The following is a 19,710-nucleotide window of genomic DNA, read 5'->3' as shown; positions in this document are numbered from 1 at the left end:
AGCTTAAACACAATTTCACCCTTCCCCACAGCAGCACAGCCTGTCCCCAGTGTCAGCTGCGGCAGCAAGGCCCGCTCCGGCCCACCCAGGGCCGCTCTGGGTGCACCTCCAGCGCGGTGAAGTCCTTCAGGCTGTCCCAGCTGTAGGGCAGCTCCACAGGTGACAGCCGCGGCCACTACCGGGCTCCAGCTTTCAGTTACACCGCTCAGGGCAGAATATCTGCTACCCACGGTTCACAATTGAAGTTGCACAACACAGAGTTCCAAAAAAAAACCAAAAACTACAACCAAGCCGAGCAGAGGTGCTGTAACAGCTGCAGGTTTACACTACATTTGTCAGCTCTGGCAATGTACAGTTTGCAAATCTCATTTCTCTTAAGCGTTTGTGGCAAAGTGTCAAGCAGGTTCCTAACGCTGCAGACTAGAACGGGACGGCTCCCCCCTCACAGCACTGGTCAGCCTAGACCAGAGCAACGCTGCTCAAGGGTCAGGCCGCGCCTCAGCCCCTCAGGTCCCCGACTGGGGACCCGCTAACGCGCATTTCCACACGTGCACCCCCCAGCTTCTCGCTTGGGGCTGGCCCTCACGCGCTTCAGGGTGGATAAACCCAGAGCTAGTTTTAGCTTAGGCACAGGATGCGTCTCCACTTGCATTAAATACATTTATTGCAAACATCTTTACACAAAAATAGGTTCTCTAGGCCATTCACATGCAACTGAAAGGCAAGAAGCAGCTACCGACACCGCTACAGCTAATGAACTATACAGGTTTAATGCTTGCCACACGCGGTACGATCATTACATCTCGGAACGGCGCGGCCGTGCCCGGCTCGCTCGGGGGGCTGCGGAGGGCTCAGGAGCCCGAGGTGTTGTTGCTTCCAAACCGCTGATTGACGCTGTGCAGCAAGTGCTTGGGGAGGCAATTCCAGGAGCTGGCCAGCATCTCCTTAAAGCAGATGACTGCTTCCAGGCACAGCCTTGGGAGAGGGAAACACGGCCGGGTCAGCACCACCGCGGGCCGCAAGCTACGCGCGCTCTTTACAGCTGCTGAAAGGAGTCTTGCTCTGTCCCCTCGTAACTGGCTGCTGTTCCTTCAGCAGCCTTTAGGGAAAGAAATGTTTTCAAGTATTTTTTAAAAAAAATGTAAGAAACACGTCTGGTGGTAACCCTGCGCTACTTGTCTTAGCTGGAGACAGGGCAGTTTGACGTTGAAGTCTGGCTTTCTTACCTGACAAGAGATCGTGGTTGCAGAGAAAACACAAGTATTTCGTTGCTGTGAGCCTGCGGAGGGAGAGAGCAGCAGTTTGGTTACGCGAACTCACGTTATTGCGGCAGGAGCCAAACCAGGCAGGGCCCTGGGAAGGAAGACAAACAGCACGGCTCTGGGGCGGGAGAGGCTGAGTGTTTACATCATGAACAATGGCCTGGTTTCCAGAAAAGCAGCAAAACATTTCCCCTTCAAGCTTTGTTCATGCACCTTTGTCAGCCCTCACGAGACCACGCAGCCGACTACGAGCGTTTCGCACGCGCCGGAGCGCTAAGACACCGCGGCTCCTGCAGGAAGGGCCGGGCTGCACGGGAAGGGAAAGCTCAAAATAAACTTACAGCTTTAGAGTGGGCGAGTAAGTTGTTGGCGCAGCCCCCAAAGACAATCACCTCTCCCTCTTCGCTTGCGCAAGCGGTGTGCCACAGCCTAGAAACAGAAGTCGGCACTGCGTTAAACAAAAAAAAAACCAAAACAAACCCGAGCATGTTCAGGATTTGTATTTAAAGGCGTGCCGGCTGGAGCGGAGCTGCGGGGCTCAGCGGCACGCTGCCTGCAAGTGCAGGCCTGTGTGAAACCCACAGGGCCGTCGCTTCTGGCGGAGGGCTGCCATCATCTGCTCGCACAAACTTTATTTTCATGTCCCGCTCGAGGCAGAAGGGTGAACAAACAAGTCAGATTTTACATCGTCCCCCCAGACCTAGGGAATCGATTTGTCTCACGCGTGTGCTCAGCAGCAACGCGGCCCTGTCCTGCTGCCCCAAAGGAGGGAAGGGCAGGTGGGGGGCCGCAGCTCAGCCTCGCTACTGCCCCAGGAAAACTGACCCCTCCTCATCCTCACCAGCAGCAAGAGCAAGGCCAAGGGGCGCAGGTCAGGAGGCGGCGTTGCTGTAACTCATTTCAGCTCCATCAGAACACCTCCCCAGCCAGACGGATCACAGTCACTGACATGACGCGAGTGTTTTCAATGCCAAATACATGCATCACAGCAGTTCTGCTGCTTTTAAATTGCAGCTCATCGTCTCTAATGTGCTCAGGAGGAAGACAAAAATATCCTGGGCGTGCACGCTGGCCACCAGCGAGGATGCTCAAAGCAGCGACACCAGCGTCGGGTTTGGTGGCAGCGCAAGAACACAGGCTGCAGTTAGCGCTGGCAGCTCAGACACCGCTGCAGCCAGGAGATCAAACCCTAAAGCCCCCAGCTCCCTGCGGCTCCACGAACGCTGAGCTGTACCCCACCTCCAGCGCCGGTACTCCCCTCGCATTCTGCGCGCATTCAGTACCCCCGCGCCCCGGGGGCATTTGGAGCGTTCAGAAAAATGAGTGCTGTAAAGAGGAACGCGTGTCCTCTCTTTGACAGCCAACGTTAAACACTTCCTCATTCTTTTTTAGGAATTTTTGGGGAAAGCGACTACTGTACCTTGGCTTTTCAGAGTAGTTATGCTCAAACTGTATCCACTCGTTCTTGCTGATACAATAAATCCAAGCATCACCTGAAAAGAAGCAGAACCCCAAATACAAACAGCGCTTTGTCAGTTTTCACGTTTCCTGCGACACACCTGTACTCTGGTGTGACACGGTCCACTTTTGTTCTTAAATAAATAACGTATTTTAGGGAAAACTTTATGAAACACTGGGCGACCCGTTTGGAAACGGGTGTTTAATCGTGGTTTATGGGAGCGAAGTCAGAAGGGAAAGACGGAGAACTGTAAAGCTCTTACTAATTGCAATTTGCATCAGACACAGAAATTAATTGGCTCTAAAAATGTAATAGCATCTCACACACTCAGTGACTCCTACCCCAGGAAATGAGCTGTTGTCCATACGGAAGTGGATCACAAATGCACGGAAGCAATTTAGAAAGAATTTAAGGTGACGAGGCAATAGTTCGTGGGTCTCTGGACAGCTGTTTAAGAGCACAGAGGCAACACAAAGTCCTTTTGGAACGACTTACTTAATGGCTGCTTGTCCGTGGTGAATCCTCCAAAGAGGAAGAGATGATCTGAGGAAATCGGTGTTAAAGAATGCCACGATCGGCCGACGGGGCAAACGCCTTGCGTGATTCTGTATTTCAATAAAAGCACCGTGAATTACACATGCGCTGCGACAAAATACTGCTGCTCTTTTCTGTCCTAATTATTTTTCAGATATGTGAAGGATGACACTTCGTAGTGCGTATCATTCATGAGCCAATAACAAGTTTAATTTCGTTAGAGACAGTAAAAGCATTCTACCCGTATCAACACTTTAAAAAGCCTGACAGCAGGAGCCAGCTACTGATCAGGAGGATCAGTTCTACCTGAGTTTACTTACCTGCTGGAGTTTACCAAGTTCCACTAGAATTATTAGAAATTAATAAACTGGCAGCTTCACATTGCTTTACAAACCAAAGAACTCGAGCCGTAGCACCTACATTTCATTCCACTCCCACGTATCCAGATTCAGGTAGTACAGATCGTTCATTCTGGACTCCTACAACAAAGCAGAACGTGGTTGCGGTACTCCGTTCAGGTCGCAGTAAACCCGGTTTTAACCCGGTTAAACCGGGCTGGGGCTTACTCTGTATCTGCCTCCAAACACGTAGCCTCTGTTCCCAACCGTAGCACAGGCGTGAGCTGCTCGTGGGGACGGAGTTTTACCCTGGGAAAAGAAGAGGTGAAATAAGAAGGTGAGTTTATTCAATACGTTAACAAAAAAAAAAAAAATAAAATGCTGTTTTCACCAGAAACTGGCAGCAGGTGAGGCAAAGAGGAGCTGGGCTGAAGATGCCCATCACGCACAGCTATGGGGCAGGGCCCGGCTCCTCTCAGGCCTCCCAGGAGAGCTCACGTGGACAGCGCACTCAAGGCAAAGCAAGGTCTGACAGTTCCACAAGTCAGTTACCCAGGGAGATGAAAGGCTGAGCTGAAGTCACATTTAAGGCCAACAAGGAACAGAGAGTGAAAAAACATCCAGTAAGTCATTCTGTGTGCAGAAACTTGCTTTTTTTGATGGATGGAAGATCAGAAAACTCATTAAAAATCAGTGGTCGTTTTTTTTCCTCTTTTAAGTGTCGAGATACAAATTTTGCTTTTAGAAGGGGGTTCAGACAGTCACAGAAGAGCTCAGACTGTAAATGAGACAATGAATCGTGGAACGGCATTTTTCTTGAGTTACTTCTGAAATTTTTGACATCTGCACGCAGTACGACAAAGCAATTCTTTGGCAATCTGAACAAGGACTTAGCTCAGATTTCATTTCCTGCAGTTCTGGGCAGTATCACTCCATCTGCCTGTTCCTGAATATTTCTGGGACGCTTCAAAGGGTGCCTATTTGTGATCACGGAGTGTTTTGGTTTGTTTTGAGCGGAACCCAGCGCCCAAGAGAAACGGACCAAACCATCACATTACAGCGAGGACGACAGAAAACTCCTGAGCTCCCCACGAGCACGATGCCACTGAAGCACGAAAGCAAGCAACGCAGCAGGAAAAAAGATGAAGAGAGATCAAAATAAAAGGCAAGTTTCCTGTTTTTGGAGAGGAGAGGGGACCTAAGTAAATGAACGGTTTGAATTCAGTTTAAATGGCCTCAAGAACGCTACTGGTAATTTTTATTTTGAGGGGCTCCTTCCAAGGCTAATTCTACCAACAGAGTTTCAAACTCCTCTCTTCACAGTCCCTCCCCTGCAAGCACGCTGTGGGTAAGGCTCACACACAAGCCAATGCCACCTCACAGAGCCGTGTGTAGGAGAGAAATGGACAGACACACTTCGCTGGCAAGAGAGCGAGGGACGGGGAATTCAGACAGCGCGCTCAGGAAGCGCAGAAGGGAAGAGAGCTCTGGTCACGCAGTCCTAAGCTTTAGCTCCTGGCCAGCTTTCCTCCCCTGCTTGGATCAGAATTCACATCCCAGACCAGCAGAAACCAGCAGTGCTGCAGACACGGCGCTTCCCGCCAGCCAGAGCTAGAGCGAGCGGCGCTCAGTCACCAGCCCGTGATTCATCCCACGGAGCAAACAAACTCAGCCAGCAGCGCCGAGACAAGATCAGCTCCACGCAGTCCCTTTGAGGAGTCCCCGTCTCGGGACCCTGCGGGGCATTTCTCACGCCCTCCTGCTAGCTAGCACTAGGTATTTCGGAGCGCTCTTCCATCTTTTCCAACTCCTGGCATGTAGGGGCTGGTTTGTATTCCGAAGAAGGCAGATCAGAGCGCCTGACAGCTAAACACTTGGCAGTTAACGACAGGTGACACGTAAACAAGGCTGCAAGGTGCAGCAGGAAAGCAGAAAAATGTATTTTGGGTGAATTTCTGTGCTTCTTCCTTGCAGACAGTTAACCACATCTTGTAAAATAACGCCAGGGAGATAGAGACTAGAGACAGGAGCCCCTGCGAGATACAACAGGTTAAGGCAGCTTCATACTGCAAGCTGATGGAGCACACCGCGGACAGGCCACTGTTAACTGCCATTTCAGCAGCGCCCTCTTCTAACTCAACGCAAACTAAAGCGGTGCACTCAGGCCTAGCAGCCATTCTTACTTCTCCCAGGATGCTAGAAGAGATACGGCACCCGGCGCACACATTTCTTAAGAGCTGAAACTTAAAACAACTGACGTAAGAGAATACTTACCGTAGTTATGGGCTGGCTCCAAGTAAAAGTTTCAGTGTCCAGAACATGCACGTGGTCATTCCACCCTCTAGGAAGACCTGAATTCTTTAAAAATATTAAACAAGCAACAGGTTTTAACAAGGACTCATCAAATATTAAAGTTTCGATAGAAATTACTTCAAGGTTTGCTCACCCAGAAAGAGGTTTCATCAAATTCAAAAGTTCCCCGTTGCTCCCCTTCAGGAAAATAACCATAGCCTCCAAAAAATATCAGCCTGAAACAAAAGATGCACCGAGATCTATTAGAAATGCTGTCACGCCTGTCGCTACAAATTAAAGTTCTGTAAAGGCTGTGCTCAAACAGAAGGCAGGAAAACCAGGGGAGCTCCTTTGGCTTCCTTACTTCCAATATGCCTACAGTGCAAGTTTTCCAGGTGTGGGGCCCTGCTTCTCGCCTCATCGACCCTACCGCCCGCATTCAATCCCTCTGGAGCCGTTTCCCAGGCCTCAGGCTTCCAAGCTTCGCTCCGGTTCCAAATGTGTGAAGCTAGCAGGCCTGCCGCCCGGTCACCGCGCTTCAGCCTTCGCTACCGGGGCTCCCACGCAGCAGCTACAGGTGTTTACTTCTGCAGGCTGCCGCCTTCGCCCCTTCCAAGCCCTCTGCCCATCTTCCCTAAGCCCGAGATGTTCACGGATGCTACAAAGCACTACAGCTCGGGCACTGCCTGGGGAGTTTTTAATTTTGGGGGAGGAAGACATTTTCCTCTGTACTTGCTGCATTTTGCTTCAAAGCCAGAAGAACAGTTACTCTGAGCAGCCACTCATCTGTTTTTACTGTTCTTTTTGATTTTTACAATGTAATTTACCTTTAAGTTTTATATTTGGGTTTTAGCACAAATTGGAAACTAATAAAATTTTGCCAGACATTCTTACTGAACGATGCACTAACAGAAAACAACCTACACCACCTCACTAAACACCCACAACTCCAGCCTTGCGCGGATTCACATCTAAACCGATCACATCACGTACCGTAACAGGACGCTTTCTCTCCTCCTCAAGAATCTCAAAACTAGCACCTCGGGCAACTTCCTGCCTTTCATGAGTCTCCACAGCGAATAACACAGCAAATACCGTGTAACGGACAAAGCAGCACAGCGATCTGCAGTGTTAAACACCAAAATCACCAAACACAAGGACAGGGAGCATCCCTGATCTCCTCTGCCTCCGCAGAGCCAGAAAGGGTAGAGTTAAGACCAGTTGTGCTGTCCTGCCCCAGTTACGAACCTGTAACCCTCACCAGTTGTGACCAAAAAACTAGAGGCTCCTGACCCTCACCTCGTGCATCAGACCTCCTCAGCCCCGGGCATCACGCACGCTGGCAGCACTGCCCACAGCCTGCGGAGGGCTTTGCTCCGCGGGGATCAGCCTTTCCAGCTTCCCCAGCAAGGGGCTGTCACCGGTGGCAGACCATTTTGGAGTCCTGTTCTCTGGAAGCCAGGAACCCTCTGAGAAAGTCAGCCTCCTGAGCTCCAAGAAAATCCAAAAGCCCCTGATCTCCCTTGAGATAATTCACTGAGCAGCTGGGATACAGGAAGCCTGTTTCGGCAGGAGACTGACCTACCTACACAACAGGGGCTCTCCTCAGTTTGTCCTCCAGTGCCGGAAGGCTGGGACAACCTCGTCACCCAGCTCCCTGCCGAGGGAACGAGCACTACGCTAACTGAACGGGGGAGGAGGGTGCAAGGCAATGCTCTGAACGTCAGCTCATCTGGCTTCAACACCTTCTCCTTGTCTTCCTCATCTTTTCCAAGGTTTGCAGTGCCAAAGGGCCTTCTGGCATCTCTGGGCCACTATCCCAACACAGGGAATCGGGTAACACCAACAGCAACTCACCTAGCACATTCCTTGTGCTGGCTGCACAAAACACACGGAATTAAGCATGTGCATTGCTGAAAAAGCCACACACAATTTTAAGATTCAAACAGCTTCCTGCTCTGCAACTGTCAGAGAAATGCAAGCTGTCCCACAGGACGTGAGCAAAAGATCGCATTTTGTGTGACAGGGGGAACCCCAGAACAGGCTTCTGCAAAGAGTAATTCCCGGTGCAGCTGCCAAGAGGAATGAGGCTGCAACCACGACGCAGTGTCTCTAAAGCGATGTACGGAGAGCACACCGCGGAGGATCTGCCTGCATCAGTCTATATTTTGGATTGTGACTCACACAGATACCTTGCAGCTTACAAATACTCAAACGGGGAGTGACTTTTTTCACTTATCAACAGTTGAAGGACAGAGCAGTTTTAAAAGGCTGGCGGGGGAGAAATCTAGCACGTTCCTGAAGTGCAGATGTGCTGCAGGCAAGAATTCCTTCTGCAGCTCTTGTTCAAACAAAAAGACACAACAACGACACGACTAAGAGTGATTAAAAGCAAACACACGCGCAAGGACAGCTGTGCTGACTTTGTAGCTGGAGCCTTACTTGTTTTTGTAAACCCAAACGCCAAGTTTGTCCTTTGATGAAGGGGGTACCCCCTGACACTCTACTCTGACCCACTGCAGCACTTTGTCCGTGGATCTGGAATTTAACATGTAGAACTGTAGAAAATAAAAAGATTTTTTTTTACCCACACAGTTAGCGTAAAGCTTAAGTCTGACTGATGTTAAAATATTAACTTCTAATTAGCATGTACCGGTACAGAAACACTTTTTCAGTTATTTTCCTAGGTGCACAGAGCACTGACAATGTTTGGAACAAAATACGGACCCGAAGATCCTTATCTTGTTGCAGACTCAAGCTCCAAGCATTTTTTTACAAAAGCAACAGGACTATGGACATTGAGTTTTACCATCCCAAAGCTGACCTGGGATACAGTGAAGCTCTATACAAAGTAGCAATTGTCTTACAATTAAAAAAAAAAATATATAGTTTTTTTTAAAAAGTGGTTTTTATGGTATTATCCCTTCTCTGTGTGCAACAGCATTTTACACGGAGAGAAACAATGATATAGATATATAAACTAACCAAAAGGTAACAACATCACAGCAGCAGGAAGGAAGCAAGTCACTTTATAAAAACGTTCTTTGTTTCAGGCTGCTAGCAAGCATTGCACCAAGCTACTTGCAGTTTATACTTCAGAGCGAGGCCAAAACGAATTTAAACCACACCTCCAGGACATCAGAAAATATTATCAGAGACTCCAGAGGGGAATAACATTTCAAACAACCACAGAGCTGTTACAAATCACCTCCTGATATTATTCCAGCGAACTCTGGAAACTCCCACCTTTCAAAAGAAGCAAACTCAGAGGCACCAATGCGATACAATTTACGGGGTGAACTGCTCAAGAACTGCAACCGGAACAAATCACAGGTCGCGGTGTTTCTTCAGCGGTGTAAAGCTACCAGAGTGCAATCGCCACGTGAAACGATGCGGGGCTGAAGGCTGACCTGTTTTACTAACCTCGTGTAATCTGAGAAATGAATACGCTGGAAGTCAGCCAGCTAATCACCTGCGTGGAAAAAAAAAAATCCAAGCGGGAAGCACCAGATTTTGCTAGTGAAAGCTTCTCCGGCAAGCACAAAAAGAACACGGCCTCAATTAGTTCAATCCGGGCAAGCCGCTGACAGGATGGGAACGCTGGTTATCTGCTTCCCGGAGGCGGAGGTACAGTCAGCAGATTAAAATGTTATGCTGCAGAAGCCATGGAGGACACAGTGACTGGATACACGCTCAGCATCCCCTCTCACTAACTCCCAAGCTCTGACACGAGATCCAACCTGTCCAGGCACTCAGAAGAAAATATTTCCTTGACTTGTTAAGATTATGCATTTCTTACTCTGGATGGATTTTAATTAATCGAAAAGGCCACCTCTCGTTTATAAAAAATGGAAATCAAAGCGAATGAGGAGAAATTTATTTGTGAGGAGGCGTTTACCGTTAAATTGCTAACCTTGTTTGTGTTGCCTCGTGCGTGATGTCCTCCAAACAGGTACACCACTCTGTCTACACACACGGCACAGCTCCCGGACATGGAAGGCGGAACATCCCCCTCTGTTTTACTCTTCTTCCTAGAAGCACAATTTCAAAGATTTTATCTGATAAGAATGAACAATAACGATTTTATCTGCAGTGGAATTTCATAGCACGACCAGTATGTTTTTAATTACGACAGGTCTCTGTGGACCGTTGAGTGACGAGTTCCTCACAGCCCTGCAGGTGGAACAATTTCCAGCGCTAACCTGGTATGACAGAGGGGCTGGGGAAAAGGCAATTGAATTACCGTGTGCTTTCTGCGGGAGGAATCCCGTCTGCCCAGTTCAGGAGTCCGGCATGCCTTTCACGTTCCAAATCCCAGAAAGATCCTCAGGCAAAGAGGATGCACCTCTCTAAACTGAAGGGTTCTATCGTGCTACGGGATTTTTAATGGTTGTAAACATTATAACCACAGAGTTGAGCTTCCAGCCCACGTCCAGGGCTCTCCCTAACTGCAGAAAAAACTGGAAGCGCTGCTGACATTGCGCTTTCTTCAGAGCGCTGAGGGGACGTGCCCTTGCAGCGCAAGGCCCTGGCTAGCTACCAAACCGGAGCGCTGGATTCCGTTCTCAGGCACACAGGATTCACCCAACTTCCAGGCTCCCAATGATCTAAGATGACACAGTTGTTTCTTTGGCTTTATTAACATCTAAAAACAACTTCTTGAAAGGACAACAAGTAGAAAGCTTGGTACGGGTTCCCTCACCAACGCACCACTGTAGTCAAAAGTGGAACAGGTTGCCCAGAGAGGCGGTGGATGCCCCATCCCTGGAAACATTCCAGGCCAGGTTGGCCGGGGCTCTGAGCAACCTGATCTGGTTGGAGATGTCCCTGCTCCTGGCAGGGGGGTTGGACTGGGTGGGCTTTGAAGGTCCCTTCCCACCCGAACTGTTCTGTGATTCTACGAAAAGTGGTACAAATACAATTTTCAGGTGCTCTGTCCTCTACCAGGCACCTCAAAACACCTCATACTGTCGGTCACACACCCCTGTACAAGCTGCCTTTCCTACTTCGCCCTGTGAAAACACATCTGTTGTTTTCACAGAAAAAAATCGTATTTGGAAACATTTTACAGGTTTATGCACTAGTTCGACAGGTGGGAACAAAGAGATCAGGGAATTCTCTCTCTGTTCACAGACCCTCAGGATGCTTTCTCTACCCATTTAAGAATTCATCTTTTTTTTTCCCCCTAAAAACAATTAAGTTAATTATTTACTGTACCATCTTCCAGTTTCCATGTTGTAGATCCATATCTCATTTCTCGGCAGATAGAAGTCATAAAATCCCCTAACTTGGGCATTCTGCAGAACAGGTCAGAAAAGAGAAAGCACCATCAGAAGGATGCTTGAGATAGTAAATTACAGACTCCTGTGAATGTTCACACCCCCTCAGAGACCTAATCACGGAACAGAAAACAGCAGGAGCTGTTAACTCACGCTGCCACACTGCTGTAGCTCTCACCTGCACATTTTAGCTCCTGCGGGCACCAGACAAGCTCCCGGCAGAGCCAGAGATTGGAGTAAGTGGAAGTTAAACCTCCTTTTCGCAGCCTAAGCAGGATATCTAGGGTGCAGGAATGAGCCAAAATTTCCTTTTTAGTTCCCTCACCCCCAGCATGACGCCACCAGAACAATGCACCGACGCTGCCTTGAGCTACCAACTTATTTACCGAGTTCCCTGACAATTCATCTTCATTCCTGTCAAAATTGTAAAATGACTTGGTTCTCCTTGCAGTACACAGTGCGATAAATAATCAACCCGCGATCGTTAACATGCCACATATAGTTGTGCTGATAAAGCTGTCAGTAACAGCACCGTTTAGCACGGTGCGCATTTCAAATCAGACAGCACTTCCTTCTCTTCCAGCAGACACGTGAGTCGACACAGGCAAACACCACCATGCGTCCCACGGAAGTCATCCGTTTGCCAAGATCTGCATCTAACTCTCATGCTTTATTTTGATATTTCAAAACTCTTAAACGTCGCATTCTAATTTGAGATCTGGAGCTTTTCTCTTTCCGGAGGAGGGATAATTTTACAGAGTCACTCCTAAACTAATGGGACGTAATTACCAGCACCATGGGTGGCAGAAGGCTTCGCGAACAAGGAGAGCGGCGTACCTTATAGCCTCCCCAGACGTACATGCAGCGTCCATCGGTGACTGCCACGTGCCCGCTGCGCTCAGCGGGGCTGTCGTTCTCCAGCTGCTCAAAGCTGTCCTCAGCCGGAGCCGGGAGCTCTTCATCTGCCTGCAGGTCCTCGTTGTCATCGGCCATTTCGATACAGTGCTACGTGCACAGAATAACACACGGTTTGGGGCTTTGAAAACCAGCAGGGGAAACCACCAGAGGGAAAAAAAAAGAGAAACTACACACTGGTGTTCCCTTCGCAATGATGTTTCAGTGGAAGAAGTTATCCCGTCAGTCAAGAAAGTTTCAGATGGAGATTCCTCAGTTGTGTGTAATTTCTAATTGTTTCGGTTGCCAATTTAAGCCAAGGTCTCTATTTAAAAAAAAAAATCAGGCTTATCTGTAAATAAATTAATTGATGATCAAAAACCCAGGCACAATGGAATAAATCTGAAAGCTTTGCTTACAGCATGGTGGTCACAAATGTGAAAACTCCTGCAGCTTTTCAGGCTTGGGCTGCCTAAGCCCAGTCTCTCACACAACCCTTCCCACAGCTGTTAAACGCAAGATGTGTTCCTTATCCTAAAAAAAAAACCCCACAAAACCAACCCCCCCGCTCCAAATCACGCCAGCACGCAAAAGGCCAAAACCCAGGAAAGACACCAGCTACGCGCACTCCTCCGTGCGGCTCAGGGGTGAGAGCAGCCTCCACGGCGGGGCTTGGCACGCCGGGAGCCCCAGGGCCAGGCTGTCGCTGGGGTCACTGGTAATCCAAAGCCCCAGCTGTGGGAGGAATCGAGCCAGGAGGAGACGCTGAAGTCAGCCCTGCCAGGTCATCCCGCGAGCCGCCTCCGTGCTCTGCCTCAGCCTGCAGTGGAGCAGGGGGACCCCCGAAAAGCCAAAATCACTTGCCAGCTAGGAGCCGTTCCCAATCGCCTCTGCCTGTAGCCTTCCTACAGCTACGGGGTGACACCGTCACCACACGATGATTTTCAGACACAGAGCAAACGGTCAGGGAGGCTGGACAGCTCAAGCAATGGCTTTGTGCAACCAGGCAAAGCGGGAGAAGTGAAAAGGAGCTTTAATGCGATGATCAAACCTGCACTCACAGAAAACCCTCGACACCTACGCCGCTCCTGACAGATTCCCATTTCCTCTGAACGCTCCAACGACGGAGACGCTACACCACCTTCCGTAGTTTATTTCTGAGCCTTAATTACGCTTTAAATTATTAAGCCCTACCCACAGCTCAGTGACATCTGCCTGCTTCAAACTAAGCACATTTTCACTGACCTCTCCCCGCTGACAAGCGTTTTTATTTTCATTTTTTTTTTAACAACCTAAGACGCACTGGACAACCGTCCCCCTTCAGGCATTTTTCAGCCCCGCGCTGTCACACTTCTCACACGTCACCGCAGTTCCCAGCCCCCCGGGCTGCCCCCACCCCTCAGGACCCCCCCGTGTCGAGCCCCGGCGGGACACACGCGTGACACGGGCCCCCGCGCAGGGCACCGCGCCGCCGCTGCGCTCACCAGGCCCGCTAACCACCCCCCCCCCCGCCCGCCCCAACCCAACCCCACCTCGGCCTTCGGCCCGCAGACCCGCGCCCCGCCGAGCCGCCTCGCCCCCCCCCCTCCCCTCCAGCTCCCCGGGCCCTACCGCGGTGGCGGTGGCGGGGCGGAGGCCGCGGCCGCCCCCTCCCTCACCTCCGCGGGCCGCGCGGCGTCAACATCCGCCGCTTCCGGCAGCGCCGCGCAGGCGCAGCCCCGCCCAGGCGCGGCGCGAGGCCCGGCCCGCCGCCGGGGAGGCGGGCTCCGTGCTGCCGTTGCTGTGACCGGGGGAAGGCCCGAGGAGCGGGGCCGGGGCTGTTACCCGCACCTCCCCGGAAGAAAACCATGGGGCCGACAGGGATTTTTTTTTTTTTTTTTTTTTTTTCGGTCAAAAAGAAAACCGCGTTAACCGGGAGAGCGCAATTCCGTTAAAAAAAAAAAAAGGCACCGAACACAAAATTATTTGCTTAAAAGTTCAGCGCATAGAGTTATGGCTCTGCTCCAATACCCTGTCACAAAACTGCCCTCTATGACAGTCCTCCTTTCCCCAATGAAGTTTTGCAGACACTAAAAATGTCAAAAACTAGTCAAAATGGGCCTCAGTTCAACTCTATAAAATTTTAATGACTGTGTTCCTGTTAACTAAGTATTCGAAACAGAAAAATAGCAAGTAACTACATATGCTCTTTTTAAACAATAAATAAGCATTTTTTTTTAAACAAGAATTAAATATAAACTTTACACATCCAAAATACACTATACAACCTATTTCAAAAAGGACTCATTGGTTACAGAAACAGTAAAACCCTATTACGAACTGCACGTAAGCTTTCCTATCCGAACGGTGATGCTGCCGACGGCAGCTTTTTTTCAAGTTCCACGGTCAGCTTATTGATTTTCCTACTTCAATTAAGAGGTCTGGCTCCGTCGTTTGACGAGACGGCCAGATGAGAGAGCCTGGTGGAATCAAACAATCAAGCCTTAGTGGTGTAGAGCAAATTAGTCACCTTTCTCAAGACTGACAGGTGTCAATCTTCCAAAGACACTGTGTTGAACTAATTTTATCTTTTCAGAAAGGCTGATGTGATAAGGCCGTAGTAAGATTTTTAACTTATCCAACTGAAAACATTTTGTATCATCTGCCACCTTCAAAAAGAACAAGTTGTATGGACTGTCTCATTAAGACCACAACAGCAGAAGTTAACAATATATACAAATTAAGTTTTATCAGTTTTCTATAATGCAGAAAACAAGAGACTTCCATAAAAAGGATTTCTTTGTTCTCAAACTTCACTCAGAAACTCAGCTTAACATACAGTTGTTCCGTAGCACTGGTAGAGTTCACTAACAAAAGACTTTGCTGTACGCTGTAAATAAACCAAAGCGTTCCACAGTTTTGTTGCCATTGTTCATGTGTTTAGTTGACTTTGTCTTTCCGTTTCAGCTTTTTTCTCTTGCCGGTGGTTAACTGCAGCCCAGAAGGTTATTTTTTTCAGCACCTGCTGCAAAAGTTTCGATGGCAAGCATGGGATTTGGTTCTCTAAGAGAGTTGCATTCTTACCAATGCAGTCAAGACACAACCTGAAAGAAGGGAAAAAAAGAAAGAAAAAAAAAAAGAGAAGATTTAAGTAAATGGTGTATAACCTAAAGACAAAAAAGTGATCTCTAAGATATCTAATAAAAGCTTGCAATGTTCATTACACACGTTGTGCTTGCACGTGCGGGACAGAGTCCTATACCACACCAGCGTTTAAACTGCTACGGATTGCCACACACGGAGTGCTTCAAATACTTACCGAGGAGGTCATTTCATATTTTACTTGCCTATGTAGGAGTAGCTGGTTAAAACCCGTGTGTAAAAGCACGGTGCCGTACCGATTTACACTAGACTCTTTGTGCCGATAACCTCAACTCACCTGAGCAGTGAATAGGGTTGAGTCTGAAATATCAACAAGTCACTGCAGTGACCCTGATCAACAGGAGAAAAAAAAAAAACAAACACAAACATTAAAATGACAAACAGCTGATCTCAGAAATATTGCTGGTTTCTAGATTAATGTAACATTTATTACCACATGCGGAATTTAAAACTGATAACCCCTAAACAATTTTTTAATGAACAATTTGAATAACAAATTCCTTTTTATGAGCCTAACAAGGAAAAATCCCTCCTAAATTCTTTCCAAGAGGACCCAAGGTCACATCTCCTAACAGCATATGTTATGAATGAACCCAGTAATATCAGCAATTGTATTAACTTTATTTTATTTCAATTTCAATTGCTCAGTTTACTGACCGTGTCCATGAAATGCAAGTCATCTTTGCTTCCACCGAACACCAGCACTTCTCCTTCTTTTCCAAGGCAGGCTGTGTGCCACAATCTAGAAATAAAATTATAAACAGCGTTAGCGACCGAGTGACGGCAACCAGTTGTGTGCTATTAGCAAAACAAATCTACAATCTAAATGTTTTTAAGGGTTTCCGAGAAGCAGTAAGTTTACTCATATTTTACCCTCAACTGATTCAAAACGTACGCGGGAAGGAGAGGCAGCCATGCACGCACAAGCCCTTACTTCTTAGAAAACCAAGACAAAGACATTATTTCAAAAGCCTTCAGAGGTAAAACGTAATACCGTAGAATATGATATTACTCATTTCTTTAACAATATAAAAGGAGAGAGCAATGTGACTATCCATCTCATGAGAATCTTGCTGAATGATTACATTTCACAAAGACAATATATTGTTGTCATTATTTGACTCTAGTTACATCTACTTTGTGTTATCACTACTTCAACACAACATTACAGTTGAAAATTTTTAGAAAACAAAATAACTGTACAAAACAAGCTTTTGCCAAGAACAGCTTTTCTTTCTCCTTTTTTTTTTCCCCCCTTTAAAAATTTTCCACAATTTCTTTAATTCATAACTACAGCTCTAATGGCTTTAAGACTGTGGGGTTTTCAGTACTGACTCATCCCTGCACGCTAGCACGAGGGCTTCAGAACATACGTTATCCTGTTTCGGTTTCTGCTTCCCCCAAAGATTCCTGGGGATCATTTTCTACGTGTCAATTACTTACATCACGCCCACAAGTTAAGATATGTCGTGCATAAAAAAAAAAGAACTTGGTATTAAAAAAAGCCAACTAAACAAATCAACCCAAAAATCTGACTTGTGTAATCTTGCTTTAACGAAGGTTCTGCTACTTCAGCCGCCACGCCTTGCTAGATTTACTTTTTATTACTGGCAGATCGAAATCTGTAATTTTCCTACTGGTGTATCACCACTGAAGTAAGCATCACAAGATGATTATCACCAGAGCTCTGGCCCTTTTAATCTCCGTAGCCAAAATAAAATGCACCGCTAGAAATCCCATGCAAAAGTAAACGTTCTCGCTTTCTTACTCCATTCGCATCAGTAATTATTCACCGTTCTCCTTAGGCTAAACTGTATCCCACCTTTTCTCTTCCTCATACCTGTAGATAGATCTGTCTCTGCCTTATCTGCAAAACGAAAACTCTCTCCTGGACTTCATCACCGCAGAACACTGGGAAGCCTTTCCTGCCTTGACTGTGTTGACATCCTAGCTCGCAACCTGATGCTTTTTCTACAGACTGACAGAGTTTACGTCCTCTCACAGCTGCTCTAACTTATCACCTAAACATTCTAATAAAGCAAGTTATTTACATTATACAGATGCTGAATTGATGTAACCTTTTTTACACAGCTCTTCCAACTAGAATAACGGAATTACACTGTCATGAAAACACTGGGAATCTGTAAGTTAAACGTGCAATTTCTTCTCTACTTTAACAGGGCATGCAAAATGTTAGCTGAAGTACAACTGGGGGACAGAAAGAATCAAAGTATTTTCTACCAATACAGAACCACAGGTCTACAACCTGGAAGGCAATTTTTTAGAAATCACTACAAATGAAGGTTGAAGGAAATTATTCTTTACAGAATTTAAGGAGGGAAACAATTTTGCAGAAGCATTGGGAAAATACATTGATGTATATGTGATATGCCACATATTATTATAAAATAATAGAAAGATGTTTTAAAAGTACACATATACGTATCATTGCCAGTGCATTTTAAGTCCTGCTGTAAAGTCTTATGAGCAACAGAACTGACTTAAACCTTTTTCAGCTGCAGAGATTCTGCAGTAATCTTGTGTAAGGACAGGGATACAATTACAGTACAAGTACTTCACGCTCAAACTAGTTCAATGTATAGACAGGCTTTTGGTATGGCACCAGTTTTTACTCCTTTTATCCATGTTTTCAGGACTTCCTGAAAAAGGTTATTGAAGGATTTTTTTTTTTTTTTAAAAAAAGAGGGGAGGTGGGCAAGAAATGTCATGTCATTTATTCCGCAAAGAATTAGGTCAATGAAAGGCAGCTGTCCTCAGCCTGCAAACTGCATACCAAGATCTTCAGATGGTGGAGAACCGTAGGACACATTTGGACTTGAGGGAGCTCTGAGACTCTTGGCAGCACGTGACCCAAAAGCTCTGCTCTCTTAAGAGGGTCTGGGCTGCATGTGCAGTACTGTCACCAGCAAATTTAGCAGCACCGACCTCAGGAACCCTCTTTGGTGCTTCCTGCAGCAAGGAAGGTGGCTTGCTCAACAGCCTCTCTGCCAGCACAGCCAAGAGACACTTCCACTGTGTAGCCCAGTATGGGATCTGCCCTTGAACTGCCCGAAAGCCACTTGGGGGTCAAGAGTCACAGGTCCCTAACATCCAGCCCTGCCGCCACCTGAGGCACAAAGGTTATTCCAGCTTAACTGCAGAGTAAAGGCTGAGCTGCAGCTCCCTAGGCTGCTGCCTATAGAAAAAGCACATTCTGTCCCTTCCTGAGCCTTTTTTTTTTTTTTATGATGCTCCAGTAAAAATAATCACACGAGGCAAGGCAGTCCACTTCAGGAGTTAACTTTTATGAGACTGTCCATGTAGAGAACTGAACACAATGATCCTTGACTGCTACTGATGTGCTTTGTTATTTAAGGCAGCCATCAGTCCCTTCATGTATCAGCTCACTGGTCGTAAGAAGACAGAAATTATTCTATGAAGCTAAGGTTTAAGCTTATTTGGGCTTGAAAGACTTTGAAAAATAAGAAAGCAGAGAACTTGGTCTAGCAGTGCTGTTATACGTAAAAGACACCCTGGAATAGGATAAAACAGGAAGAAAATTAATTGAGGTAAAGATATTTCAGTACTAGAAAACAGAACGTAAGGCAGGAAGCATGCAAATACCAGACCAGAATTGTACACTGTGCTAAAAGAATGATCTAAATTGTGCTGAGAGTACCTGGGTGAACGTATAGAATGAATTCTGTAAGAAACTGGATATTTACTATCTACTGTAAATCAATTAAATAGTATTTACATCATAATACAGAAAATGCTTCAAATAATACGTTAAAAAAAGTCTGTGCTCTGATACAGCAAGCACCTGTCTTGAATGGCAGCTTTTGGCTCAGAACACGAAACTTGCTTTCTTTAGTCAGAAAGATTCTATCTTTCTTAAACTCTAGCCTTAAACTAGAGAGCGAGGGGGAACGGAGTCTGTAAGAGACAGCATTGTTGCCAGGATGAACAATACGCATTCCACACCGACGTCCTTTTGGGTTGGCAGTTAAGTCCTCAGTATAACCGAACTCCACCGTCAATTCTGTGCTGTTTAGTACTGAGCTCAGTTTTGCAAAAATGTATTTGTAATTATAATTAGCAGCTTCTGCTCAGGGAGAAAAATCCCAGACAAACAAGGTATTTTATACTAATTCTGAACCATCAACAGTTTCATGGTCATCTCCCCCATGTTTAACATATCAACATTAATCAACTTTTATTATTCTCAAAGGTCATTCATTCCCTAAAAGCTACGTGATATAAATTTTCTTACATAAAAATAATTTGGATATAGAACACCAGGTTAGTTGGACACCCAGATCCTTCATCACAATGAGATCTTTTAATGCAAGTTGCATCAACTGTAACAAATACAGAAAGCAATAATGCTGTGTCAGGCATGAAGGAACATAAGTTAGTAAAGCAAACTATTCAATCATACTGCATTAATTTTCTAAAATATTTTTATAATGTCATTTAGAAATACTGTTCAATAATTTACAGTTCCTTAA

At 46.8% G+C, this 19,710-nt stretch overlaps 2 protein-coding genes across 5 annotated transcripts in view; both read right to left on the bottom strand.

Moving 5' to 3' along the window:
* Positions 1-641: 641 nt before the first annotated feature.
* KLHDC2 (kelch domain containing 2) lies at positions 642-13,757 on the bottom strand. Of its 3 annotated transcripts, none has more exons than XM_086749871.1 (14): positions 13,670-13,757; positions 12,002-12,169; positions 11,103-11,182; positions 9,799-9,916; positions 8,328-8,443; positions 6,040-6,121; positions 5,868-5,951; positions 3,822-3,902; positions 3,676-3,734; positions 3,217-3,326; positions 2,683-2,755; positions 1,604-1,691; positions 1,227-1,279; positions 642-975 (listed from the first exon to the last, which is right to left on the bottom strand). In XM_086749871.1, the coding sequence occupies exons 2-14, from the start codon at positions 12,155-12,157 to the stop codon at positions 852-854; spliced, it is 1,224 nt and encodes a 407-aa protein (XP_086605997.1). In that variant the 5' UTR covers positions 12,158-12,169; positions 13,670-13,757; the 3' UTR covers positions 642-851. The 3 variants fall into 3 exon arrangements, with proteins under 3 accessions (XP_086605997.1, XP_086605999.1, XP_086605998.1); XM_086749873.1 differs by having other exon boundaries at positions 13,717-13,755; XM_086749872.1 differs by lacking the exon at positions 13,670-13,757 and adding an exon at positions 12,257-12,383.
* A 406-nt stretch (positions 13,758-14,163) lies between these two features.
* Positions 14,164-19,710, bottom strand: part of KLHDC1 (kelch domain containing 1) — a 28,722-nt gene continuing 23,175 nt past the window's right edge. For both annotated transcript variants that reach the window (XM_086748728.1, XM_086748729.1), the window contains 3 exons: positions 15,857-15,941; positions 15,477-15,529; positions 14,164-15,141 (listed from right to left, as the gene is read on the bottom strand). In XM_086748728.1, coding sequence (XP_086604854.1) covers positions 14,970-15,141; positions 15,477-15,529; positions 15,857-15,941 — 310 coding nt within the window. In that variant the 3' untranslated portion in view covers positions 14,164-14,969. The remainder of the gene's footprint in view (positions 15,142-15,476; positions 15,530-15,856; positions 15,942-19,710) is intronic.

The sequence above is a fragment of the Chlamydotis macqueenii genome, chromosome 5 (genome assembly GCF_036417535.1).
Source record: "Chlamydotis macqueenii isolate bChlMac1 chromosome 5, bChlMac1.mat, whole genome shotgun sequence".
NCBI classification, from domain to species: domain Eukaryota; kingdom Metazoa; phylum Chordata; class Aves; order Otidiformes; family Otididae; genus Chlamydotis; species Chlamydotis macqueenii.
This window is presented reverse-complemented; position numbering and strand designations above follow the sequence as displayed.

What these genes read in the sequence shown, in the direction of transcription:
- KLHDC2 (XM_086749871.1), bottom strand. Translation starts at nt 12,157, where the DNA reads ATGGCCGATGACAACGAGGACCTGCAGGCAGATGAAGAGCTCCCGGCT. An exon ending in CACGAGGCAACACAAACAAG is followed by an intron (nt 8,444 to 9,798) that starts GTTAGCAATTTA and finishes TATTTTCTACAG; the next exon opens with TTCTACATGTTAAATTCCAG. An exon ending in ACGTGGGAGTGGAATGAAAT is followed by an intron (nt 3,327 to 3,675) that starts GTAGGTGCTACG and finishes ATTGAAATACAG; the next exon opens with AATCACGCAAGGCGTTTGCC.